Source organism: Saccopteryx bilineata, chromosome 1 (assembly GCF_036850765.1).
Source record: "Saccopteryx bilineata isolate mSacBil1 chromosome 1, mSacBil1_pri_phased_curated, whole genome shotgun sequence".
Lineage (NCBI taxonomy): Eukaryota > Metazoa > Chordata > Mammalia > Chiroptera > Emballonuridae > Saccopteryx > Saccopteryx bilineata.
In genome coordinates, this window is record NC_089490.1 from 282708059 (window position 1) to 282732043 (window position 23985).

The 23985-nt window shown below is 43.0% G+C and overlaps 1 protein-coding gene and 1 pseudogene across 1 annotated transcript in view; one reads left to right on the plus strand and one right to left on the minus strand.

Annotated features, from left to right (window-relative positions):
• ANKH (ANKH inorganic pyrophosphate transport regulator) overlaps window positions 1-16055 on the minus strand; it is a 152458-nt gene extending 136403 nt beyond the window's left edge. Inside the window, exon 1 of the mRNA XM_066243924.1 lies at window positions 15494-16055. Within this exon, the coding sequence (XP_066100021.1) occupies window positions 15494-15589 (96 nt within the window). The 5' untranslated portion in view covers window positions 15590-16055. The remainder of the gene's footprint in view (window positions 1-15493) is intronic.
• On the plus strand, window positions 14920-15001 carry LOC136321535 (U4 spliceosomal RNA; annotated as a pseudogene).
• Window positions 16056-23985: the final 7930 nt, after the last annotated feature.

Sequence of the window (23985 nt, forward strand, 5' to 3'; positions counted from 1 at the left end):
CCTTATCCCCATTTGATGGTTGGGAAAGCTGAATGGCACAGAGGTCACGTTCTCTGCTCAAGGTCATAGGACCAGTGGGTGCAGGGATGCAGGTCAAATCCAGGGGTTCTGACTGTCAGGAGTGGGTAGTCCCACTCCTGGAAATGACAGAGGCGAGGCCATGAAGCTCAGTGCACCTCTGAATGAGCAGGGAACACTTCCTCTCTCCCTCCACTCCTGTCCCTCTCCTTTACGGTGGCCTGCAAGCAGCAAGGAGAGCAGGTTGGATGGAGGGGACCCGTCAGGGTGGTAGAAAAGAGAGAACATTTTCACTTCCATTTCCCTAAATGTCACTAGCACCTCATGTCTCGAGAACAGTTAACACCAAATCTCCTATGAGACTTTACATATGAGCCATTAGCCACAGGAGCCAGGCTGCTCCAGAGAGGCTGAATTACCTAGCACAGCTACTCAATTCATCTTTATTTTTTTATTATTATTTTTTGTGACAGAGTCAGACAGAGGGACAGATAGGGACAGACAGACTGGAAGGGAGAGAGATGAGAAACATCAATTCTTTGTTGCAACACCTTAGTTGTTCATTGATTGTTTTTCTCATATGTGCCTTGACCGGGGGTTTACAGCAGACCGAGTAACTTTTTGCTCGAGCCAGCGACCTTGGGCTCACGCTGGTGAGCTTTGCTCAAACCAGATGAGCCTGCGCTCAAGCTGGCGACCTCAGGGTCTTGGACATGGGTCTTCTGCGTCCCAGTCTGACACTCTATCCCCTGCACCACCACCTGGTCAGGATCAATTCATCTTTAAAGTGGGGAAGATGACACCTACAGTGCATGCCATGTCCCTAGAACAGGCCCTGGCTCCTAGGAAGGTCAGGACATTTTTTTTTCTCCTCTTTTACATGTTCACTGGGAAGTTGTGGGAAGGAAACTTCATAAGCATCATTGAACTCATAACACACACACACACACACACATCAGATTTTTCTGCCTGGAAACCAGCAGGGACAGATATTGCCCAGATATATGCAAGTAAAACCAATACAACTCTTTTCCTCCCCAAGATTATGCCTGACCACACTTGAAGTATGCATTTGGTCCCAAACATGCTGAAGCATACTGAAAAGAATGAAAGTGCAAAAGTAGTATTTTAAAAGTATTACATCATAAAAACTGAACTGATCTCTCAGCATTAAAAAATGCTTTTAAATTTTTTTAATTTGGCCCTAGCCAGTGGCTCAGTGGATAGTGTTGGCCAGGTATATAGATGTCCTGGGTTCGATTCCCAGTCAGGGCACACAGGAGAAGCAACCATTTGCTTCTCCCTCCTCCCTCTCCTTTTTCTCTCCCTCTTCCCCTCTTGCAGCAAGTGGCTCGATTGGTTCGAGCATGGCCCTGGGTGCTGAGGATAGCTCCATTGGAGTGCGTCTGCCACAGGTGCTAAAAATAGCTCGGTACTGGAGGATCAGCCCCAGATGGGGTTGCTGGGTGGATCCTGGTCAGGCACATGCGGGAGTCTGCCTCACTATCTCCCCTCCTCTCAACTAAAAAAGAAAAATATTAGCCCTGGCCAGTTGGCTCAGTGGTAGAGCGTCGGACTGGCGTGCGGGGGACCTGGGTTCGATTCCCGGCCAGGGCACATAGGAGAAGCGCCCATTTGCTTCTCCACCCCCCCCTCCTTCCTCTCTGTCTCTCTCTTCCCCTCCCGCAGCCAAGGCTCCATTGGAGCAAAGATGGCCCGGGCGCTGGGGATGGCTCCTTGGCCTCTGCCCCAGGCGCTATAGTGGCTCTGGTTGCGGCAGAGCGACGTCCTGGAGGGGCAGAGCATCACCCCCTGGTGGGCAGAGCATCGCCCCTGGTGGGCGTGCCGGGCGCATGCGGGAGTCTGTCTGACTGTCTCTCCCCGTTTCCAGCTTCAGAAAAATACAAAAAAAAAAAAAAAAATTAAATCAATTTATTTATTTTAGAGAGAGAGGAAGCTGAGGGCCAGAGAGAGACAGAGAGAGAGAGAGAGAGAAACATAAATTTGTTGTTTCACTTATTTACGCGTTCATTGGTTGATTCTTGTGTGTGCCCTGATCGAGGATTGAACCCTGTAACCTTGATTTATGGGGACAATGCTCTAATCAACTGAGTTACCCAGCCCGGGCAAAAAAAGTGCTTTTAGTAAAAGAAATCACTAAAGGAGTTTGGCATCATGTGGCTCTGAGAGAACTAGAATGTAGATTCCTGATGGCAGATGTCACTGGACAGTTAAGGAGCATGAATGGAGGGAATGCCACTGTGGACTAGGGACATGGCCATGTCTACAGAGTGGATGCAAGGTGAACCGGAACAACTGTCTACAGCAGTGTGGTGCCACACAGCAGAGGCCTTGGAAAGGTGCACCGGTGTGAGAGTGTTTCAAGTATTTATCCCAAGAAGTACTCAGATATGTACAAAAGTTTCTGTACAAGAATGTTTCAGAGCATTATTTACAAGATGAAACAGAAACCACTGAACATCTAACCACAGAGGACCGGGTAAGTAAATTAAAGTATGTCCATGTGAAAGAATGTGAGGAAGCCATTAGTCATCACATTTTAGATGAATACTTAAAATCAAGGGAAACTGACTCTGAGATCAAGTGGAGAGAGGTTACAATTTTGTTTTAAAATATATGCATAGGAAACACATGAGAAGACATGCACTAAAATAAGATACAGACTGATGTTTAGGTGGTGGGCTTGCACAGGATTCTTATTTTCTTCTAACTACTTTGTTTTATTTTCCCTCTTTTTACAATAAAAACAAAAACAAATTATATCTATAAACAGAATAGTTTTTTAAAAAGAGAGATCCTCTTAAAAGACATATGCTTTCCTAGTAGTGAGTTAATTAAATTTTTTCTTTAAATTTTGATAAAGTATACATAACATAAAATCTATCATTTTAACCATTTTTAGGTATAGAGTTCAGCAGAATTAAGTACATTCACATTATTGTGCAACTATCATCACCATCCATCTCTAGAACTTGGTCACCCCAAACTGAAAACTCTGTACCCATTAAACAGTAACTCCCCATCTTTTCCTGCCCCCAAACCCAAGTAAAGACTATTCCACTTTCTGTCCCTGTGACTCTGACTGTTCTAGGTACCTCAGCTAAGTGGAAGCACGCAACGGTGTCCTTTTGTGTCTGGCTTATTTCACTTAGCATAATATTTTTAAGGTTCATCTGTGCTGTAGCATACACCATAATTTCATTCCTTAAGGCTGAATAAAATTTATTGCATACATATATCACATTTTGTTTTATGATGTTAGTTTTCTTTTTAAAAAAAATTTATTGAGCCTGACCAGGCGGTGGCGCAGTGGATAGAGTGTCGGACTGGGATGCCGAGGACCCAGGTTCAAGACCCCGAGGTCGCCAGCTTGAGCGCGACCAAAATAAAAAATGCTCACCAGCTTAGACCCAAGGTCGCTGGCTCAAGCAAGGGTTACTCGGTCTGCTGAAGGCCCACGGTCAAGGCACATATGAGAAAGAAATCAATGAACAACTAAGGTGTCGTAACGAAAAACTGATGATTGATGCTTCTCATCTCTCTCTGTTCCTGTCTGTCTGTCCCTACCTATCCCTCTCTCTGACTCTCTCTCTGTCCTTGTAAAGAAAAAAAAAATTATTAATTTTTTCTTTTTTCTTTTTTTTTTTTTTAGAGAGAGAGGAAGGAAGAGAGAGGCAGAAACATTGATCTGTTCCTATATGTGGCCTAACCGGGGATTAAACCCACAACCTTGGCGCACTGGGATGATGTTCTAATCCAGTGGTCAGCAAGCTCATTAGTTATCAGACCCAAATATCAACAGTACAACGAATGAAATTTCTTTTGAGAGCCAAATTTTTAAAACTTAAACTGTATAGGAAGGTAGATACATTCCTTATCGAGGTAGTGCCCGCATGTGGCTCGCGGGCCGTGGTTTGCCGACCACTGCTCTAACCAACTGAGCTATCTGGCCAGAGCATGATATTAGCTTTCTATGTAGACTTTTAATTTTTAAATGTGTCTGAACTTCAAAATGACCAGCAGTTCATATCACAGAAGGATGTAAGTGGAAGAATTAAAACCACCGATAGTACAAATTAAGAAAAAAAGTTATTTTACACAGAAAGTCAAACTCTTTGCCTTTCTTAAGTCCAATAAAATTCACAACATCAAGTCATATTTTACAACAGGAAAGCATGATAGTACTACACAGTGTAATAACAATAAGTGGCCCCAAACTCTGTTCTGTGGGACCAAACGCATGTGTGTCATTTTGTGTGAGCAATCAAAAAGACTCGCCACCCACTCAGAACAGGGGCTGCCTCTGGGGAGGGGCACCGGGGAGCCTCCTGGGCTGATGGAAATGTTCCATACCTTGACTGGGTTATATACAGGTAGGCATCTGTCATTTGTCAAAACCTGTGGACCAGTACATATAAGAGCTACTCAGTTCACTATATGTAAATTTTACTTCGTTAAAGAGGATAGAAAAACAGGCTCCGTGGCCCCCTCCCCTGACAGAAGGCATGCTAAACCTAAAGGAAATTAGAGTAAATAAGAATTTTAGAAAAACAAAAGTGATTCTGCAGTTTAGCTACTGATGCTCATGGCCACCATCTGCTTTAAGGTCCTTCAGTGGGTCTCTACTGTCCTGGGAACTAAGTCCAGGTTCCTTTCTCCTGGCTGCGGAAACACTGGTCTGTCTGGGGAAGTCTGGTAATCACATGGTGGACTGAACACAGACAATGCCAGGAATCGGCCCAAGTTTGGTAAACAGCCCAACAGGTGTGAGGCCAGGTGGTGAAACACCTAGAGGCGTAGGGCTCTGTGTGGGAGTAGAAAGCAGGTACACCCTGACTGCTCCAGGTGAAGCAACTCTGTACCTAAATGGAAAAGGGAGGGGTATGAACTACAACCTTCCCAAAGGAAAAACAAGGTCTCAGAGCCGGGAGGGAACCACATCTGAATGTGGAGTCTGGGGCTGAGAAGAGACGCTTAGACTCAGGCTGGACGCAAGCTCTCTTTCCTGTTGCTTTGGCATTGGAGTTGGCAAGAATACCGAGAGGTGAAAGTTACCTCTTTCCTATTTATGTATTTGTCACTCTCCTCTGCGCAGTTTGTCTCTCTGAAATGTCAAGTTTAGGCCACACATTGTGGGAGGCCTCAGTGTCCTAGTCATGGTGAATTGCCTGCCAAATCATTTAAAGCATTCAGACCATCAGGCAATTTATTTTTTCTTTTGTAATCTGCTCTTTTCTCTACACTGCAATGCCCCTTTATTAAAATGCAGCACCCAGTGGCCAACAGATCTCTGGGTTACTACAGAGCATCATTCAAGAGCATGCAAATGTTACTGGTCTAAAAAGCAGCTTTAAAAACAAAACAGACACACCTAAGCCAAGTGGCAAATTAGAAAATGACAGGGACCTAAACACTTCCCTAGACTTAATGTTATATTATAAACAAACAACAAACAAACAAAAAAATGAGCAGGGATTCTGACAAGCTTATTGATGCGGCCTCATTATTGTTCAGTGGAGACAATCTCACGGGGTAAATTTTGACCCAGGGCTACAAAACCTGAAAGCAACCCCACCCATGCTAGTCCTCCTGGGCTCTCTCACAAAATAAGTAACCTTGACTTCTCACATGCTAGGAAAACTACATCCACAAACCCAGCTTCTGCTCCTTCTTCTTGGCTCATCCTGCTCTCTAGACAATGTCTAACCTACTGGTAGACATTCTGCTTTTCAGCCATTTAATTTTAAATGCCCAGGGAGCCTCAACATCACCTTTCTAGTCATCTTTTGAGTTCTCATCCAGGGATTCCCACTTTGGCTTTCAATTTCCACCCAGCCGAGTCAGGGTCTCTACTGCTAGCTTCTTCTCCATCCAGGTGGGATGATGGATTGCAGGCCAACTGCAGAAACTGACGAGACATCGGAAGTGCACTGGGGAACGTGGGCGAGGAGGTGCGTGGAGGTGCTCGGGGTTCCCTCGCACCTCCTTGTGCTTTAGGGTAAGGAGACACACACAGCCCCTACTCCAGCGACAGAGATGCTGCTCTTGAGTCATACCCACAAACCCATCTTCACAGAGGCAGTCCTCTGACGGAGCCAACGATGTCAGAGTCATAGAAAGCCTCGCCAATCCAGTCATATCAAAATACCATAAAAAAATGCAAAAACCAGCTAGGACCTGTAAGCTAACAACCCAAAATTTACTCCCCCAGCTAGAAACAAAGTTGGTCCATCTGTCCCTAGGGACCCCGTGGCATTTCCTGAACCAAATGTAGAGGTTGTTTTTCGATCTAGGGGAAGAAATACCCTCTCTGCCCTGACAAATAATCAAGTCATTCCCCTTCCCAGGACGGACTTTGAAAACACTTTCATCTGAGGAAGCGATCATGGAACAAAACCAGAAAGCTGTGGAATGTGGGTCTTCTCTAGTCAGCAGAGGTGACTGTTGTTTGTCATTTTAAGCTCAGTTGTTCTCAGCACTGGGAGTGGTATTTGGTTTTTGGAATAGCAGCTGAATGATTTCAAAACCATGAAAATAGCAAAAAAACAAAAAAACAAAAACCCGAAATTTGGGTTTGTATGACTTGATATAAAGTCTTATAATTTGCCTGACCAGGCGGTGGCGCAGTGGATAGAGCGTCGGACTGGGATGCGGAAGTACCCAGGTTCGAGACTCCGAGGTCGCGCGCGGGCTCATCTGGCTTGAGCAAAGAGCTCGCCAGCTTGGACCCAAGGTCGCTGGCTCCAGCAAGGGGTTACTCGGTCTGCTGAAGGCCCACGGTCAAGGCACATGTGAGAAAGCAATCAATGAACAACTAAGAAGTCGCAATGCGCAACGAGAAACTGATGATTGATGCTTCTCATCTCTCTCTGTTCCTGTCTGTCTGTCCCTGTCTATCTCTGCCTTTGTAAAAAAAAAAAAAAAAAAGTCTTATAATTTACTTATTTCTAATTATTTTTACCTTCTCAGATGGGTGCTATCCACTTTGAGGACAAGACCATTTAGAGAAGGAAGCAGGGGGCTACAACCTCCAGATGAGAACTATGTCTAAACAGCTTGCCATGACTACACTCTTGCTGCTCTACTGCAATTACCCAGCGCCTCGCCATATGCTCTCCTAAGCTGCACTGTACAATTAGACATTCTGTTCTGTGATGCTGACTGCAAAGGTGTTTCATGAACGTTTTCTTAACCAGGATCCACACGATTTGAGGGCAGGGGCTGTGTCAAACATGGCAATGCCTCGCTTGTGCTCAGGTCACATCACCGACATTAACTCTAGACTCGCCCTAGAGCAGAAACAAAATCGGTGCTAGGTAGCAAAGCAAGTGTCACAAAGCATACATGCTTTTCCCCAAAGGAGGCCTCTAAAATTATTTACTCTTCATTCTTCATGGAATGTGAAAGAATTTTAGATTCCCAGAGCAAATACAAAGCAGAAAATTAAAAAGCAAGTAGTGCCTGACCGGGCAGTGGCGCAGTGGATAGAGCGTCGGACTGGGATGTGGAAGACTCAGGTTCGAGACCCCGAGGTCGCCAGCTTGAGCGCAGGCTCATCTGATTTGAGCAAAAGCTCACCAGCTTGAGCCCAAGGTCCCTTGCTCCAGCAAGGGGTTACTCAGTCTGCTGAAGGCCCACGGTCAAGGCACGTATGAGAAAGCAATCAATGAACAATTAAGGTGTTGCAATGCGCAACAAAAAACTAATGATTGATGCTCCTCATCTCTCCATTCCTGTCTGTCTGTCCCTGTCTATGCCTCTCTCTGACTCTGTCTCTGTAAAAAAAAAAAAAAAAAAAAAAAAGGGCAAGTAGTCAGCATGTATTGGCTGTTTTTATTATTTATTATTTTTGTTTTATTGGTTGCTGCCAACTCTTTGTTAAATATATATTTTGAATATCACCTGCCAGTGTCTATCCATGATGGTCTAGCACAATACTGGATGTTCATAAGCCACCAAAAAATGTTACATTTCACATATTATTTTTATTCTATAAGGTAGAGAAATGTACAATAGAGGTTTCCAGCAATAATCATTGTCATACTGAAAAAAGAAAATAACCTATAATTTGCATTCTAAAGGAGGCTAAGCTCAGTTAGCAGAGGTAGCTCATACTCACCCATACAACACTGCACAGAATGGTTTTCTGTATTTCCAAGTCATCTCCACAGCAACTAACGGAGTCACAGATGTTAAAAAAAAAACCAGATTGATTTTTTTTTAAATGTACGCATCATCCAAGTCAGTTTGATATGTTATACCCGCAGTTCAATACAGTTTATTTATTCCAGCACACACAGGCCATTAAAAGAATGATCTTCCATCCATGGTTTCTTGTCCTCTCCACCTCACCCCCGACATACTCTTGCCCCATTGCCTCAAACAGACAAGGGAGAGTGAAAGAGCAAGGAGACAAAGCTATTTACCACTAATATAAAACTGAGCTTGTCATATCTACAAAGTACGATAGAAGCATAAATAACATTACACTTTAAAAGCTGCTTTTAAAGAATTGGATGTATCACTAGAAAGAGATTTAGATATTGTCTTGCTGTATGATGTATTTGACTATCATCAAAGGACATGCTTTGAAAGAAGTATTCTGACAAAGTAGTAGGCTGGTCATCAAACCACCTCAGTAAATAAATGACCAAAGAAACTAGCCACAGGATTATACCTCGATGGCTCTAGGAATAATCTGCTTTCCTAAATATATCCAAAGAGAGCTCCTTTAAATGTAGATGGACGTCTACAGAGAACCGGGAAACATGGTAGAGAAGTCAGTATCAAGTGGACTAAGGAGGTCACTATGCCCTTGACTAAATAAGGCCTGCAGAAAAGAGTGACCTCATTTCTATGTGTGAATGAGGAACTGAAATAGGCTCCAAGATATGCCCGGCAGAATGCCCAAGGCAGTCAGAGAAAACATATTATCTACTTATCACAAAATGATGCTCACTGAGATTTTATAGTGCAAAGAAATCAAGCAAACCAACAAACACAAAACCTCAGCATTTAAACAACAGGGTAATATACAGCAAAGAAAATTATAGTATGCTCATATAATAAAATATTATGCTATTTAAAATTATATGTAAACACTTTTAAGTACTATGGGAAAATGCTTTTGTGTTCTGTGAAACATCTGTAAGTGTACGTGTGTGTATATATATGTGTATATATACACATATAATATATATCCATGTATCTATGCATATACAGTATATACATGTATATATCTATAGGTATATAGTATATACATATATGTATGTGAATATATAGTATATATGTATATGTATAGAAATACATATATGTATATATATAAATATATTTATATGTTTATATATAGAGAAATCTTCTATTATGTTTAAGGAAAAAAAAATTGAAAGCAGATACCTAAAATATTAAAGTAGTTTTTTTCTCCAGAGCAGAATTACAGGTATTTTCCCCTCTATTTTTAATGCTTAACCAAACTTATAATTAGAAAAAATAAACATTATTCTGAAATGTATGCCATTAGCATAGAATAGATTGGAAAGGGAAAATGTCTCCCCCTTACAGTTACTTAAAAACTTAGCTTGGGACTTACATTTGTCTTTAAGTACTTTGGAAAGTAATATGTACACTGTACACTGTTATATTACTTAAGGCAAGCTCTGTCTGTTCCGTGACTTTACTGACCTTGGATGAAGAACCCCTTCCCAATAGTGGCCAGTGCCATACACTACATGCACCCTTTATAATTCCTGCTCCTCTCAGTCTAATAGAGAACTGTTGTGAGGGGTGGGGGTGTTTTTCCAGTTAGTAGATAGGAAGAACATGAAGTTATTTTTCCTGGCCTTTTCTTTGTCTCTCCCCTCCACCCCCCCCCATTCTGTGATATTAGTAATGGGAGACCCTCCTTCTTCCACTGTGGAAGCTGAACAGTTGATTTCCTCAGTTGGAAAGGTGGGCTGGGAAAACATTTTAACATTCCTGTTATACATCTTACTTCTATAATTGTAACAATCCATATGCAAAACTCTTCTTTCACAGATAAATATCTGGAACCACTGAACCGCCACACTGGACACAACCAAGTCCGGGAAGCCGCACAGGACAGCTGCAATACCTAATGACAGTATGCGAGCGTGGAAGAGTGGATTAGGTGGCACTGGGCAGGACATATCTCTTCTCAAGTGAAAACATTGCAAATTTATCTTACCTTTCAAATTTACATTGGAGTTATCCTTAATATTTTAAGTGTCATTTGGGTACCTTAAAAAAATTCACTGCTTTATTCTACATAATTTGGTGAACTTTGCTTTTAAGGTATCCAAGGACTTCGGACCAAGTTTAGTTTTAAGCAGAAATAACAGTCCTTTGAACATGTTAAGACCAAGTGGACACTTGCAGATACTTTTGAAAAAATAAATAGTTCAAAATGTATCCTCCCATCCTCCTTCTTTCCTTGGCGATCTGTATTGTTCTAATGAGAAAGACAAAGTGATTTCTCTTCCTACACAAACTTCTTGGTTACAATCTGTCTTGCCTGGAGCCCTTGTTAGGATTGCCCTATACCTGTTGAGTCTTTAAAATAAAAAAGATGCTAGCTAAAATAAAATTTAAACTCAGGCTGGGAACCTGAAAAGCTAAAATTTGTCCCTAAATTTCTAAGAACTCCTGAGCAGATGTCGACGTTGAGTGTGTGTGAAGGCAGAAAGCAGAATGACTAAGGGTCAGGCCAAGATGGGCGTATACCCTGGCTCTGCCCATACTGCCTGTGTGATCTTGGATAAGTGACTTAAAACGCCTACATCTCTCATTCTTTCCTTATATATAACATGTATCAAGTTGCTATAAGCATATATGAAATGCTCAAAGAATGGAAGGAATTACCATTTTTGATTATCAACCTGTAAAAATAGACACAAAATGATAATTCTAGATTTTGTGAATATAATTAACATTATATATATATATATTTTTTATAATTTTTATTTTTATTTTTATTTATTTTTTTTACAGAGGCAGAGATAGACAGGGACAGACAGACAGGAACAGAGAGAGATGAGAAGCATCAATCATCAGTTTCTCGTTGTGCGTTGCGACTTCTTAGTTGTTCATTGATTGCTTTCTCACATGTGCCTTGACCGTGGGCCTTCAGCAGACCGAGTAACCCCTTGCTGGAGCCAGCGACCTTGGGTCCAAGCTGGCGAGCTCTTTGCTCAAGCCAGATGAGCCCGCGCGGGACCTCGGAGTCTCGAACCTGGGTACTTCCGCATCCCAGTCCGACGCTCTATCCACTGCGCCACCGCCTGGTCAGGCTATAATTAACATTATATTCACAAAATATAATGCCATCATCAAAAAGTGTTTTACGTGGCCCTGGCCAGTTGGCTCAGTGGTGGAGTGTCAACCTGGCATGCAGGAGTCCTGGGTTCAATTTCCGGCCAGGGCACACAGGAGAAGCACCCATCTGCTTCTCCACCCCTCCCCCTTTCCTTCCTCTCTGTCTCTCTCTTCCCCTCCCGCAGCGAGGCTCCATTGGAGCAAAGTTGGCCCCGGGCGCTGAGGATGGCTCCATGGCCTCTACCTCAGGTGCTAGAATGGCTCTGGTCGCAACAGAGCAATGCCCCAGATGGGCAGAGCATCGCCCCCTGGTGGGCATGCCAGGTGAATCCTGGTCGGGCGCATGCGGGAGTCTGTCTGACTGCCTCCCCGTTTCCAACTTCAGAAAAATACAAAAAGAAAAAAAAAGTATTTTACGCACCTACAGGGATCTACAAATGTTATTTTAGGTTTTGTAATAATGGGGTATATTCTCATTCTTTCCTATGGTGCTTATGTTTATTGTTTTTCTTTTAGATTATTTATTTATTTATTCACTTTTAGAGTGACAGGAGAGAGAAAGAGAGAGAAAGAGGGGGGAGGAGCAGGAAGTATCAACTCCCATATGTGCCCTGACCAGGCAAGCCCAGGGTTTTGAACCAGTGACCTCAGTGTTCCAGGTCAACATTTATCCACTGCACCACCACAGGTCAGGCTATAGTGCTTATGTTTAATAAAACATAAAAACACATTAAGCAGGCCTGACCTGTGGTGGCTCAGTGGATAAAGCGTCGACCTGGAAATGCTGAGGTTGCTGGTTCAAAACCCTGGGCTTGCCTGGTCAAGGCACATATGGGAGTTGATGCTTCCAGCTCCTCCCCCCTTCTCTCTCTCTGTCTCTCCTCTCTCTCTCTGTCTCTCTCCTCTCTAAATGAATAAATTAAAAAAAACACATTAAGCAGACCATTCTCTTCCCCATAGCTTTTTTTTTAAGTGTAGAATTCAACCCTCCCTCCGCCTCTTAAAGACTACCACCATCAAAACTGAAGAATGTGATAATAGGTTTTGCTGGTCTTGTTATAATAAGTAGTCCATAACATTTGAGTTCCTCCCTGACTGACCTATGATATTATAGGGAAATTTACATTCAACAGATAATGATCATGGAGAACATCAGGAGGCTCTGGATGGTTACAGGCTTCCTCACAGCCCCTCTCCCATAAGTACTAATAGCTTAGATAATTAATGTGTAATTCCTATACACAATCATTTTAAAAGTTTTGTCCACATTTTCTACAGAACCACAGACTAATTCTTTTCAATCATTAAACAAAAACAAAACAAAAAAACTCCTTTAAGAAACATTTAAAATGTTTTTACTGTCCTTTTTGTTCTGGACAAGTCAGAGACTTAAAAGCTAATAGGATGTTTTATCTTTTAATTTTTTACTTCTCGATTCTCTCAAAATCATGAGAACCAGGGCCTGTTATGACCATTACACTCCCATGTCACCTCTCTACTTTAGGATTAGACAATTACTGAAATATGAAATCGTTGTTCACTCAGGGCAAGATGTCAAACACTGGCTCACTCTGAAAGCGTGATAGAGATCTGTATGTGTCCATCTGTCTAGTACTTGATAAAAACGTTCATGTCAAGAGCTGCATATTTTCAAAAGTCTCATTTCCCTTTATCTTTATTGAGTTTTGAAGCAGTTGGGGCAAAATGCTCTTGTATTCATTGCCCACACATGACCAGGTCATGCCTTAGTTCACAATGTAATTCCTTCCCTCTTTCAATACTAAGGAAAAGTAAGTTCCATTCTTGTTGCCCTGTACATTTTGCAAAAACAATTATTATCTGATATGAGAAGGCAAACTAAGATTTTGGGAACCTATAAATTTCTTCCTCCTTATCTTCCCCCCTCCCCAATTCTGATAAAATATCTCTACCTCCAGGCAGTATTTAACCTCATAAATAAATATGCTGGCATTTAAAGGCTAAGCACCTCAAACAACACTTGGTGATAAAACTTGCTGCTAGGCAGAAAGAGAACTGTCCTAGTACTTTGCTTATGTCAGCTATGATGAGGTTAGCAATGTTGTGAAGATGAGTCTGAATTAATAGACCCATTAGGATCAACCATCTGTATAGTTGTCTCTTATATCTAGCCATCCTTTCCCTTATACTGAAATAAAATTCTTTGGTATATCAGCCAACTAAAACAAGGCAAATGTGAGAGACAATACTATGCCATGCTTCAGGTCGTTTAATTATGACAAAGAATACTCTGTTTTCTCCATTTATCCCTATGTAATTCTCTCTCTCTCTCTCTCTCTCTCACACACACACACACACACACACACACACACACTCACACAGTTCAGGAAGAAGCCATCAGGTGAGCAGCCTGGGCTGACAATCTTTGGAGCAGCTCCAAGAAGATAAACCTTAACGTAGTAAAAGGTTCTGGTGAACATACAACACTTGACTCACTTAAAGTGAAATGTAGTGAATTCAGGTCTAATATCCTTCCCACAGGTGATAGAAAATGCCCCAAATTACCAGATAATTATGAAAGAAGGTAAGGCCAGCAGGAAGGAGGTGAGCAGCAGAGAAGCCCTTGGGGAGAGGTCCTGGCAGGCACCGTGGTAACATAAAAGATATAATAGTTAAAGGGTTTTAGTTGGCTTCTAGACAAAGGTCTCTAAAGACTGTGTTACATTGTGGTCACCTATCTGCAATAAAATTGGAAGTGAAAGTAGCTTACCATGTAGCTTACAATGTCACTAAGTATCAGGGTGCGTGTAAGTTGCAATCGGAAGTTCTGAGCAAAGAGCAACAATTACAAAAAGATATTCACCAAAAGCTGTCAAACCAAATCTCCTTCTGAAAATAAGTTCGTTTTTTTTAATTAAAAAAAGTCTCCAAACTAAAAGTGCATTTAAATAGGTGCATTTTAAAAATAGACACATCCTTCTAAGTTTCTTGACTTAAATAAAAAGAACATAAATAAGTAAGGTGCTACAACACCGGAGTGTTGCTCATTACACACCTTGGCCAATTCTGATACGGGCACATCAAGGTGGCACGCTACTGCCCAGCCCTTTCTTCTTCATGGCCTTATAATGCAACTGCATCCCGCTAGGGGCCCTGCAAAGAACGGTCTCCACAGGCTAAATGCAGAGCACCAGTGCCCCGCTGGTGGGGAGTCTGCAGCGCTAGTTTTGCAATGACGCCACATGAAGACAAATGGGGAAAAACAAGAAAAAGAAACAAGGACGAGAAGGCAACAACATGTGCTCCCCTTTTTAGGGGTCCAAGAGAAAAAAATCCCAAACTAGAGATAATCAATGGTCATTTATGAGGACACACTGGGGACACCCCTAATGCATACCTGGGCTGAAAACAAATTAGAACTGGGAAAATAGTGATGAACGGAGACTTAATTTGGGTGGGCGGTGAACACACAATGAGCTATAGAGATGTGTAGTTGAATTGTGCACCTGAAACCTGTATAATTTTGCTAACCAGTGTCCCCCCTAAAAATTCAATAATAATAATAATAGTAGCTTTGCGCAGTGGCAGTATCGTAGCCAATGAGGTTTATCCGAGGCGCGATTATTGCTAATAAAAGAAAAAAAAAATAATAGTAAAAAGAAGTCCCTAGGAAATCACCTGGGACACATTCTAACACAAGTGTTCCCCATCCTCGCTATCACCATCATCACTGACCCCGGATAAACAAACAAGCAAAAACAAAACAAAACAAAACGGCACCTGAACTATTAGAAACTACACTATACTTACAGACCTGCGGTTTACATAATCGCAAATTACATAATACTCCTGCTGTGCACTAAAAACCCTTCTATAGGTGAAGCCCCAAAGCCTCCGGTCTTTTAACATTTTCCAGAGAGAGCTGGGAAACTCTGCTGAATAATTGGGAGGAGAGGAAAATAAGAGTGCTGGAAAAGTCATCCTTGACAGGCTGCAAACCCAACCAAATGTTCCAGGATAAAAAGGAACTCGGAGCAGGTGACTCCCTTCTGCCCCCATCCCACGGTGCTAGGGCGTCTAAGGCCGAGGCAGAGCGAGCGGGGCGCCGGGCGGCGCTGCCGGTACCGGGCGCGGCGGGGCTTACCTGCTCCCCAAAGTCAATGGCTATGTTGGTGATGCCCAGGGGCACCAGAAACCGGATCAGGGGCCAGTAGTGCGTGAGCGCCGGAAATTTCACCATAGTCCCCACCGTGGGCTGACCCCACACACATCTGCCGCCGCGAGGGGACTCTGCCGGGAGGCGCGGGTCGAGCGGGTCGAGCGGGGGCGCGGGCAGGCTGAGGCCGGCTCCGGCGGGGCCTCGGGGCGGCGGCGGTGGCTCCTCGTCGCGGCTGCGGCGCCCTCTCCAAGTGCGGCGGCTTTAGCAGGAGATCCGCAAGCTCAAGTCCATCCCTGCTGCCCTCCCACACAACAAAGATCTGCCGGGAAAAAAAAGAGGAGGGACGGCGGTGGTGGTGGCGGCGGCGGCAGCAGCAGAAGGTTCTGCTGACAGCGGCTCCATTATAAGTGCTCTGGGGCCCGGAAATAAATAAATAACCGCGCGCACGAGGCGCCGCCGCCACCGCCACCGCCGCCGCCGTGCGGAGGAAATCGGGGCGGGCGCGGAGGCGCGGACACCGCCGGCAGCCCGAGGGTGGGAGGGTGGCGGGCTGGGGAGGAGGCCGGGCCGGGAGGGCGGGTGGCTCCCTCCTTCCCTCCGCCACCGCCTGCGCTCGGCGCGGCCGCGGGGGGCGCTGCGCACGCACAGGCCGTCAGGCCGCCGCCTCCCGGGCTGCTAGCCAGAACCGCCGCCTCCGCTGCGTCCCGGGGCGCGCGGGGTGGGACTCGCTGCGGTCCTCGGCTGCTCCAGGGGCGGTGGCCCGCGGCGCGGAGCCTAAGGGCGCGGCTGGGGGAGCCTGGGCGGAGGGAGCACAGGGCGATCCGGAGGCCCCGGGGGCCGGGGTCCCTGTGTTGTCCCGGGAGGGACCCGGACGTGTGAAAGACTGGCAGCAGGAGCAGGCGACCTGAGCGCGGTCTCTAGGAGCGATCGGGGCGCGCATTGGCCCGGAAAGAGTGGGTTTGGGCAGGGGGGAACGTGCGCAGGAGGCTGCTCCGGGACAGGGCTGAGGTCTGATGCGGGCCCATCGGGGCAACTAGGGACCCGGGAGAGATGGAGGTGCTGCTTTGGCCGGGCGCAAGAGACCGAGAAAAGGTCGCTGCAAAAGGAACATTTCTCTCAGGGTGTTCAGAAACGACGGTGACCCATGTCCCCCGGGCAAAATGCGCAGTGGGCCGCAGGACCTGTCCCTGCAGGCGCCCAGGCTGGGCCGGTAAGGGCGCTCAGACCTGCCTCCAGCAGTTTGCTGACAGTGAGCCGAGACTCTCCTCAATGCAGTACTGTTGTAAACAAAACAAAACAACTCAGTCTGTCTCTTTTAAATAAACAAGGGGAAAGACAGAAAAATCTATTTTATAATACTGTGACGCAGTGATTTCCGAGCAAATAAGAGCTCTGCTGAGTGTTTTACCTAAAACTTCAGAACAGAATGACAGCAAAGACGCGTCTACCGCTGCACCCAGCGCACGTGACCGAGGGATTGAGGCCCTGGTGATTAAGTGCCTCGGGGAGGCCGGGGTATACGGTTAGTGTCTGTACCTTCAGCTCAATTTCCCTGTGAACCAACAACTGCTTTATATATATATATAAAGAGCCTATTTAAAGAAGAGGGAAAAAAAGGCCTTCGGCATGGCCAACAACTAAACTTGTTGGTTTAGTGCCCTCTTGAAATTTGTAATTTTTGAAGAAGGGGCAGGGCAAATTATGTAGCCCTAGCTGCCCCTGTTGTTTTGCACGTTGCCCCATCACCACCGCCACAAGCATCTTTTAAAGTTTAATTAGCATAATAAATTAATTTATTATTAAAAGTAACAAAGTAATTTTGCACCTAGGAAAGAGCTTGTTACCTCACGTATATAGCTTTGTAAAGCTTGTGTCAATGGTGAGCTTGAGATATCAACGTCCGGGTTTCAGACATTTAACAATTATTTAAAATGTTACATTTTCTATATTTTATGCCCTTAATAGACCTTTTTAAATTTTGCACAATGCGAATAAGGCCTTGAGAAACAGGAAGCTAATTTACTTTGTGGCTCTGATGTAACTTCAAATTACATCCTCTGTAATTAAAATGAAATTTTGGTAATTATTTATTGTGTTAAATGTGTCAAATAATAGTATTTAAAAGACTTCTCAGCAAAACAGGAAGTTCTTGTGGACAGTACTCTCAGTAGCAAATTCCTGAAAGGTGTATTTTCATACTGTCAAATCTCTTTTTAGATATACTAAAGAAAGCTTGTTATTCAAAGGAATTCTCTGGGAAGGAGTTCTTTTCTAAAGCAAATATCACCTTATGGTTTATCCACTCTGTTAATATAGGCTTCTGAGGACTCATTTTATTTAAAGCAATCTAATTGCACTGACATTTGTCTAGATTGTGGGCTGATGAGGTCCTGGATCAATCCTCATCTGGTTCAGTTTGCTTTGGTTGGTCCTTAGACAAAGGACACATTGCTGCTGCTGGCTGACTAGACACACCCCTACTATCTTAGGGAGGAGTGGTGAGAAAGTTCTAGTAAATCAATGCAAGATCATCATCCTTGTTGGAGGGTTCTGAAAGTGTGTTTTTTTAAATGAGAGATTTAAAAGCATCATCTTTGAATATTGCACAGAGCACTTTTTAAATTTGAAAGTCCTCTGAATTTCAGTCATGCTGTGGCAATGTGGAGACATTTAATTATTTTTCCTATTAAAGAGTCAAAAATCAGAGGAGACTTTGGTGATGGCGTGCATCTCCTTAGCTTCATTTCTATAAAATGGTTTCAGTGTGTCCATTTTAAAATGCATATATTTGCATTTGGAAAAGGCAAATCGTATTCTTTCTTCATACAACAAAGTTGAATCCATGTTTCAAGGGAATGGGTCCATGCATGACTTTACACAAAGAAAAACTCACTAAAATCCCAGCTCTCCAACACTAGGACGAGCAGGTGGTGTCCCTGAAGTTCAAGAAGAGGCTGGCAGGCCACCTGTCAGTGTTCGGCAGAGAGAGAAGTGGAAACCGGCCTCTCGAAGGTCATGCCAGAGTACAAGGAGAGTAGCGGACACCCAATGAAGATGTCATCACTCAGACACACCTGAGTACATTCTTGATTGACTCCTTTTTGTAATAATAGAACTTCCTTCCATTATTATAAAAAAAAAGAGTCAAAAATCAGATAACAAATTTCAAAGGGAATTTTTGGCCTCTCTCAGTCTCGTCCTTTCTGTAAATTAACAGTTGTTTGAAAAGGTAACTCCTTAATATAAGTGATGGTAATTCCATGTTTTCCAGAATGCCTAGAAGAGATCCCAAAGTCATATAAATTAGATTCAGAGTGTTACTTTTCAGTGGGTGAAGCTTTATCTTCAATTCCCAATGTCTTTGGGTTAGATTTGATTTCTATGCTCAATAGTATAAGAAAAAAAATGTATACATAGAAAAAAATACTAGAAAAATATGCTTAACTACTCATAGTGGTCAGTGATAGCTGCATAGTATTATCATTTTTCTTTCATACTTTTCTGTATCTAACTCAGCGGGCATTTATCAGTTTATAAAATGAAAAAGAGCTTTAAAATATATTGACAAAGCTTCATCAGAAGTCCAAGTTAACATGTATTTCAGAGCACAGAAACAGTTCCTCTTCCCAGAACAATTTATTAAATGACCAGCAAAATATTTATTATTTTCATGCCTTAAATGATTAACTCCAATGCAAAAAGAGAGACGAAAAGTTACATACATCTAATTTACTTTTTCTCTGGAATCGATCTTAAATGACTATGTTGAAGTTACTTCTGCTTCGAAGGACAGAATAGAAAGGGTCATCCAGTTCTAGAACTCAGACTTCCTTGGCTGGAGGAGCCCGGGGCAGCTGGGGACAAGGTCCGGGAGATTTGTGTAAGACTGACTTTATAGAGTTTTCCATGTGAGTCACACAAAATTGTTCTACGTCAGATATTTAGTACAGCCAACTTATTTAACAGATAGTTTTGATGGAAGATTTAGTCCTCGATATTGGGGTCTACTTTTGAATTGAGTAGTAAGCCCTTCCAAAATAGATATAAATTTAAGCCTGATAGTTCTATATCTGGGCCGAGTACAGTTTTACTACATGACGCATTGGAGAGTAAGTCTCGGATTGAGTAGACTTAGTCAATAAAATTTTTAATAAAATGCAAGACTAAAATAATTACTTAATAAAAGAGACTATTTCATTGTATTCATATAAATGTTGTTCTGTTTGATGAAGTCATGATTTTTGCCCCAATCCAAGGTTTTGGAGAAAAAAAGAGGTTGTTGGCCCTAACTGCAAGTCTTACTTTTGCCATCTCCATGTCATTCCAACCCCAAACCCAGCTGTAACTTCCTTGGGCTAATTAGCAAAGCTGGTTGTCCTCTAAGCACATCCCAACAGTTGGAGGCAGGAGGTGAATGGCACAGGTAAATTATCCTGAAACTGAATGTTTGCTATAGATAAGCTAGCATTAGGTAGGTAAATTCTGCCAAGGGGGATAGTCCTCACATTTAAAAAAATTTTTTTTGTTTTTATTTTATTTTATTTATTAATTTTAGAGAGGAGAGAGAGAGACAGAGAGAGAGAAGGGGGGAGGAGCAGGAAGCATCAACTCCATATGTGCCTTGACCAGGCAAGCCCAGGGTTTCGAACCGGCAACCTCAGCATTTCCAGGTTGATGCTTGATCCACTGCACCACCACAGGTCAGGCGTAGTCCTCACTTTTAATGACTGCTTTAATAATGTACCTATTTAATTATTTTTGCTTAAATCCTATTTTTATTTATTTATTATTATTTTTTTACTTTTTTTGTGTGACAGAGACAGAGAGAAACAGAGAAAGGAACAGGTAGGGACAGACAAGAAGGGAGAGAGATGAGAATTATCAATTCTTTGTTATAGCACCTTAGTTGTTCATTGATTGCTTTCTCATATGTGCCTTGACCAGGGAGCTACAACAGTCCTAGTGACCCCTTGCTCAAGCCAGTGACCTTGGGTTCAAGCTGGTGAGCCTGCTCAAACCAGATGAGCCCGTGCTCAAACTGGTGACCTAGGGGTTTCGAACCTAGGTCCTCTGTGTCCAGCCCGACGCTCTATCCACTGAGCCACCGCCAGGTCAGGCAACAATTAAAAATTTTAAAAATGGCCTGACCTGTGGTGGCGCAGTGGATAAAGTGTTGACCTGGAAATGCTGAGGTTGCGGGTTCGAAACCCTGGGCTTGCCTGGTCAAGGCACATATGGGAGTTGATGCTTCCAGCTCCTCCCCACCTTCTCTCTCTGTCTCTCTCTCCCTCTCTGTCTCTCTCTCTCCATTTCTCACTCCTCTCTAAAATGAATAAAAAAAAAAGATTAAAAAAATAAATAAAAATTTTAAAAATGTTTCTGATCTTAAAATGGTATCCTGCTACTTATAACATAATTTTACTTGTGATTCAATAGATTGATTGATTAAGCAATAAAACCAATGCTATTTAATCTCTATATAAATGAGATAACATTGTTTTAATTCATTTAACAACCTCTTTAGAATGCCTTGGTGTGCCAGGTCTGGTGCAATGTGCTGGGTCTATAGCAGTGGTAGTCAACCTGGTCCCTACCGCCCACTAGTGGGCGCTCCAGCTTTCATGATGGATGGTAGTGGAGCAACCAAAGTATAAATAAAAAGATTTAACTATAGTAAGTTGTTTTATAAAGATTTATTCTGCCAAACTTAGTGAAAATCCAACATAAAGTACTTGGTAAGTAATTATTATTATATGCTTTAACTTGCTGAAACTCTGCTTTATAAATTTTTTTTTTCCTGCTTTATAAATTTTATGAAGTAAAGTTACTTCTCTACTTTGTAAATCACTATTACTGTGGAACCGGTGGGTGGTTAGAAAATTTTACTACTAACAGAGATACAAAAGTGGGCGGTAGGTATAAAAAAGTTGACTACCTCTGGTTTATAGTATGAAACAAGACAAATGTAACCTCACTAAGACTGGGAATAAAAGATATGTTCTCTCACTACTCCTATTCAACATCATACTGGAGGTCCTAATCAATGCAATGAGCAAGTAAATGAAAGAAAAGGCAAAACAATGTATTATTCACAGATGATAAGATAATTTACTTAGAAAATCCCAAGATTCTACAAGAACACTACAAATTAATATGTGAGTTTAGCAAGGTCACAGAGTAGATACAAAGTCAACATACACTAATCAATTATATTTATATATACTAGCAATAAAAAACTGGAATTGAGATGGAAAACTAGTGTCATTTACAACAGTATTAAAGTCTGTAAAATACTGTACTTAAGAATAGATCTTACAGAACATGAACATGAGCTTGTATGTTGAAAACTGCAAACAGTAGGAGTTTAAAGAAGACCTAAATAAATAGAGAGGTGTGATGTGTTAATGGATCAGAAGCCTCACCATTAAGATATTAATTCTCCCCAAACTGGTCTACAAATTAAACATAATCTTAATCAAAATCCTTTGGAAAAAGAGAAGTACGGGCCTGACCAGGCGGTGGCGCAGTGGGTAGAGTGTAGGACTGGGTTGCGGAGGACCCAGGTTCGAGACCCTGAGGTCGCCAGCTTGAGCGCAGGCTCATCTGGTTTGAGCAAAAGCTCACCAGCTTGGACCCAATATCGCTGGCTTGAGCAAGGGGTTACTCGGTCTACTGTAGCCCCACGGTCAAGGTACCTATGAGAAAGCAATCAATGAACAACTAAGGTGTCATAATGAAAAACTAATGATTGATGCTTCTCATCTCTCTCTGTTCCTGTCTGTACCTATCTATCCCTCTCTCTGACTCTCTCTCTGTCTCAGAAAAAAAGAAAAGAAAAGAAAAAGACAAGCACAAGCACAGGACTGAGGAGCAATTTTGAAAAAGAAGTAGAAATCTGGAGAGTTCAGAAGACCTGATCTCAAGACATAATGACCACAGTGTGTTGCTGGTGAAATAGACAAACAGATCAATGGAATTGGAGAAAGAGTCAGAAATGGACCCTCACTTACACGGCCCCATTGATTTTTCACAAAATGCCAAGGTAATTAAATGAAGAAAGAATAATATTTTCAACAAATGGTGCTGGGATGATTAGAAGTCCATATGCAAAATAATAACTGTTAGGTTGCCAAAGAAGGGACGCACAAGGCCTGGTGAATTTGATAAGAATTATATATCTGCAGACTGATGGGCTGAGACCCTAGTGGCGTCAGCAGTGAGAGGATGGAAAACCTCATCCTATGTACAACTGAGTTTGGGTGTGTTTCTTGTTGCAGGAGGAAAGCTTCTGTTACCTGTGGTGGTTTAAACAATGCAGGAAGGAGGGTGGTGCTGAGTAAAGAATGTTCAGATAAGTGATGGGGGATGACTGTCAAGATGCCCCAGGGTTGGGCGGAGGTAATGTAACCAGTCAGGATTACTTAGGTGGAAAGTCACGGGAACTGCCCTGGAACTTGGTCACCTAAAGCTCAATCTGGCTAGTTGAGGCTATTGGCAAGGGGCCTCTTACTCAAACCAACAATAACCCTTGAGCCATACTTTATAAGGCCATATATACAAATTAACTAAAAATACATTATAGATTTAATGCAATGACAATACTTCTAGACAAAAACATAGGGGAAAAATCACTGTGACTTTAGATTAAGGAAAGATTTATTGGATGCACAACAAAAGCACAAACTTTACACAAAAACCATTATTTTCTCACAACTAATCTATAAGAAGGTATATTAGCTGAATTCCTTTGTTGAATGTAAGAGAAGTCACCTTCACCTAGTCTAAGCTGAAAAGAGGAATTTCTTTTTTTTTTTTTTTTTTTTGTATTTTTCTGAAGCTGGAAACGGGGAGAGATAGTCAGACAGACTCCTGCATGCGCCCTACCGGGATCCACCCGGCACGCCCACCAGGGGCGATGCTCTGCCCACCAGGGGGCAATGCTCTGCCCCTCCGGGGCGTCGCTCTGTTGCGACCAGAGCCACTCTAGTGCCTGGGGCAGAGGCCAAGGAGCCATCCCCAGCGCCCAGGCCATCTTTGCTCCAATGGAGCCTTGGCTGCGGGAGGGGAAGAGAGAGACAGAGAGGAAGGAGAGGGGTGGAGAAGCAGATGGGTGCTTCTCCTGTGTGCCCTGGTCGGGAATCGAACCCGGGACTTCTGCACGCCAGGCCGATGCTCTACCACTGAGCCAACCAGCCAGGGCAAGAGGAATTTCTTATAAAGATACAGGTATATCCCAAAGAACCCAACCCAAGAGCAGTTTCCCTCAGAAAGGGACTAGAACCAGGAACCAATCCAGAGGTGAAGCATGTAGGACTGATTCTTTTTTTTTTTTTTTGACGGAGACAGAGAGAAGGATAGATAGGGACAGACAGGAACGAAGAGAGATGAGAATCATCAATTTTTTGTTGTGGCACTTTAGTTGTTCATTGACCGCTCTCTCACACGTGCCTTGACGGGGGGGGGGGGGGGAGGGTGCT